The 3,114-nt window shown below is 44.5% G+C and overlaps 1 protein-coding gene across 1 annotated transcript; it reads right to left on the reverse strand.

Annotated features, from left to right (window-relative positions):
- Positions 1-349: 349 nt before the first annotated feature.
- LOC140185578 (uncharacterized) lies at positions 350-1,326 on the reverse strand. The gene is made up of 2 exons (XM_072238933.1): positions 1,006-1,326; positions 350-670 (listed from the first exon to the last, which is right to left on the reverse strand). Exons 1-2 carry the CDS (start codon positions 1,324-1,326, stop codon positions 350-352), a joined length of 642 nt encoding a protein of 213 aa, XP_072095034.1.
- Between the last annotated feature and the right edge of the window lie 1,788 nt (positions 1,327-3,114).

A 3,114-nucleotide genomic window follows, 5' to 3' on the forward strand; every position in this document is an offset into this window, starting at 1 on the left:
CATGGAATCTTGCCACGACAGAACAACATAGTGTGTCGTGGCCAACTTAATCAGTAAACTGTAAGGACATGAAATAAATGAACCTATAAATAACATGTAGCTGTTTGAATTAAAAAAAAGACTTGTTATAAAATCAAGTTGTTATTTATTTGCAGTAATGTGCACAATATTATACAAGGTGCAAAGTGTTATATAAAAAAACAAAAGGTGCAAAGTTGTAAAGCAGTGAAAATTACACACTGTTTGGTGCTCAAATATAAGTGTGGAAAATGTATAGTGTAGGAACTGACAAAATATTAAAATATGCAATTATTCATTGTTTCTTCTGCTGCCTCTCAAATAGCAGTTTTTACACGTCGAACATTGCCTGTGGCCTGTGCTCCTCCGGCAGCCTCCGCAGCATGTCTGCAACTATTTGCCCAAACATGGAGAGCTTGTCATTTTCTTGCAACAGGTGTAGTTCCACCCTACGTTCATCCAACTGGGCGACCTGCTTCTGAAACCTGTCATGTTCTTTCCTCTTCTTTTTCTGTGCCATCCTTGGGCTGGGAGACAGAGGAGCTGTCTCACTACTTGATGATGATTCTGCACGTGAAGATGGAATGTCCGGTGGTTGGTTTTCCTCAGCAACTGAAGAGGTGGACAACCTTGAGGTCAAATCATTTCCATCCTGTGACTATGAAAGAAATTGCAAATAGTTTAAGTTAGTCTTTGTAATTATACATACAGGTAATATATGCATTCAGTGTTTGTACACGGATTGGCAGAGCTATGAAAACGAGAAAACGGCATATGGCTACACTGGCAGAATACCGGTTATTGCGTTTGCATTATGAGCAAGCCAGATACAATTACAGCCTATTACATATTACATTTTTGTTTCACGGAAGCATTGTCTTTGTGCAACTCTATATGCTGTGTTTACAACCAGAGAGTATTGCTAGCTAGCCTAAACGCTTACTACAACATAGAGGTTTAGGGATGCAAAAAACATGTTATATTTACCTTGTTGTCATCATAATTTGACTCTGTTTCCCAGTGCTTAATATGTGGTGCCAGCCAGGAAAGAAACAAATAAAACGCAGGCACTTTTTTTCCGCCTGGGTCCCGGCTCCTCTTGGCAAGTCTTTTCTGTTCGTGCACATACTTGTCCCTCAAGTTTTTCCATTTCTTTGTGCATTCCATCACGTCCAAACCAATGTTTGTGGATATTTCCTTCCATGAATTTGATGCCATTTGGCAGTCTTTATAGTCTGGCGATGAAGAGTCGTACAAATGTACATATTTTCGGACTTCCTCCATTAACCTCTCCTCGATTTGGTCCATTTTCCAACTCACGTTCTTCTTCTCTCCTCTCTCTATTTGAAAATGGCGAGAGGAAGCAACCGGAAATGTGATGCTACCAAGCAGACCAATCACAGTCGTTGCGGTCTGTGTCGCCGCGACGCATAGTTACATTTTTGGGAAGGTGCGTGTCAGGCTACGGTGTAGGGTATGTTCGACACAGAAAGATAAATTGGCCTTAACGGGTGGGAAGAGGTATTGTCCAGGTAGCTGTGAGAGTCGGTGGATTTATAATAGACTGCATTATATAAGGTGTCAACAGAGACAGAGTTCAAGAAAGGGGAGGGAAGTGTAGGAATTGAACTGGGTAAATTTGAGGGCAGGGTGGAAGTGGAGGCAAAGTTGATGAAATCAACGAGCTCCGCATAGGTGCAGGAAGCAGCACCAATACAGTCGTCGATGTAGCGTAGGAAAAGTTGGGGAGTGATACCAGTGTAGGCTTGGAACATAGACTGTTCCACGTAGCCAACAAACGGGCAGGCATAGCTGGAGCCCATGGCTACACCTTTTGTTTGAAGGAAGTGGGAGGAACTGAAGGAGAAATTATTAAGAGTGAGGACAAGTTCCGCCAGACGGAGGAGAGTGGTGGTGGAGGGGAGCTGGTTGGGTCTAGTGTCTAGAAAGAAACGGAGTGCTTTGAGGCCTTCCTCGTGGGGGATGGAGGTGTATAGGGACTGGACATTCATGGTGAAAATATGCTTGGGTCCAGGGAACATGAAATCATTGAAGAGATCAAGAGCGTGTGAAGTGTCACATATGTAGGTAGGAAGGGACTGAGCCAGGGTAGATAAAACTGACTGGAGATATGCAGATATAAGTTCAATGGGGCAGGCACAAGCAAAAGCAATGGGTCTACCTGGACAGACAAGTTTGTGGACCTTGAGTAGGAGGTAGAAATAGGAACTGTGAGATTGGTGGCAGGGGATGAGAGATTCCCAGAGTTAAGGTCAGTGATGGTGTGGAAAACAATGGGTTGGTGCTCTTTAGTGGGGATCCTGTTCGAGGGGTAAGTAAGAGAAGGTGTTTGACAGTTGTCGCCGGGTCTCAGCAAGGTAGAGGTCAGTTTGCCAAGCTACTGTGGGTTTGATGGTGAGGTTCGCATTAGTGCGGAGAGAGCGGTGAGCAGTGCGTTCAGAAGGAGCGAGATTGGAATTAGAGAGAAATGGTGAAGTTAAGACAGTTGATATCCCGTCGGCAGTTAGCAATGAAAAGATCCAGAGCAGGCAGAAGACCAGAGCGGGTTGTCCAGGAAGAGGAGGAAGGTTGAAGACGGGGGAAGGAGTCATCGATGTGGGGTGGAGTGTCCTTGTCAAAGATGTAGGCCTGGAGATGCAGGCGGTGGAAGGAGTTCAGCGTCAAGTCAGGCCCAGAACTCCCTAAGGTGTGGGCGCAGGGGGAAAAAAGTGGGGCCCTTACTGAGGACAGAATATTCAGCATCAGAGCAGGGAAGGTCAGAAGGGGTGGTGAAGACCCGGTACAGTACTGGTAAGAACTGGGATCAGAGGGGAAAGGGGGTTGATAGTGTCAGAGGAGAGGGGAGGATTGGGATTTTCTGTGAAGATGGTATTTTGTGTTGGTCTTCTCCGTAGAAGACACTAGTAGTATGCCAGAAATTCGAGAGCGTCAGGACAGAAGTGAGTTGTTTTTTTAGTAAAATAAACTTTATTCACAATAAAATTATTCACAAGAATACACCATTCAATAATTTTACATTCTTTACAGATATTGTCAATACTTTCCATACAGTTCACCCTGGGGTTTCGTACTCGG

This window comes from Mobula birostris, chromosome 21 (genome assembly GCF_030028105.1).
Source record: "Mobula birostris isolate sMobBir1 chromosome 21, sMobBir1.hap1, whole genome shotgun sequence".
NCBI classification, from domain to species: Eukaryota; Metazoa; Chordata; class Chondrichthyes; order Myliobatiformes; family Myliobatidae; genus Mobula; species Mobula birostris.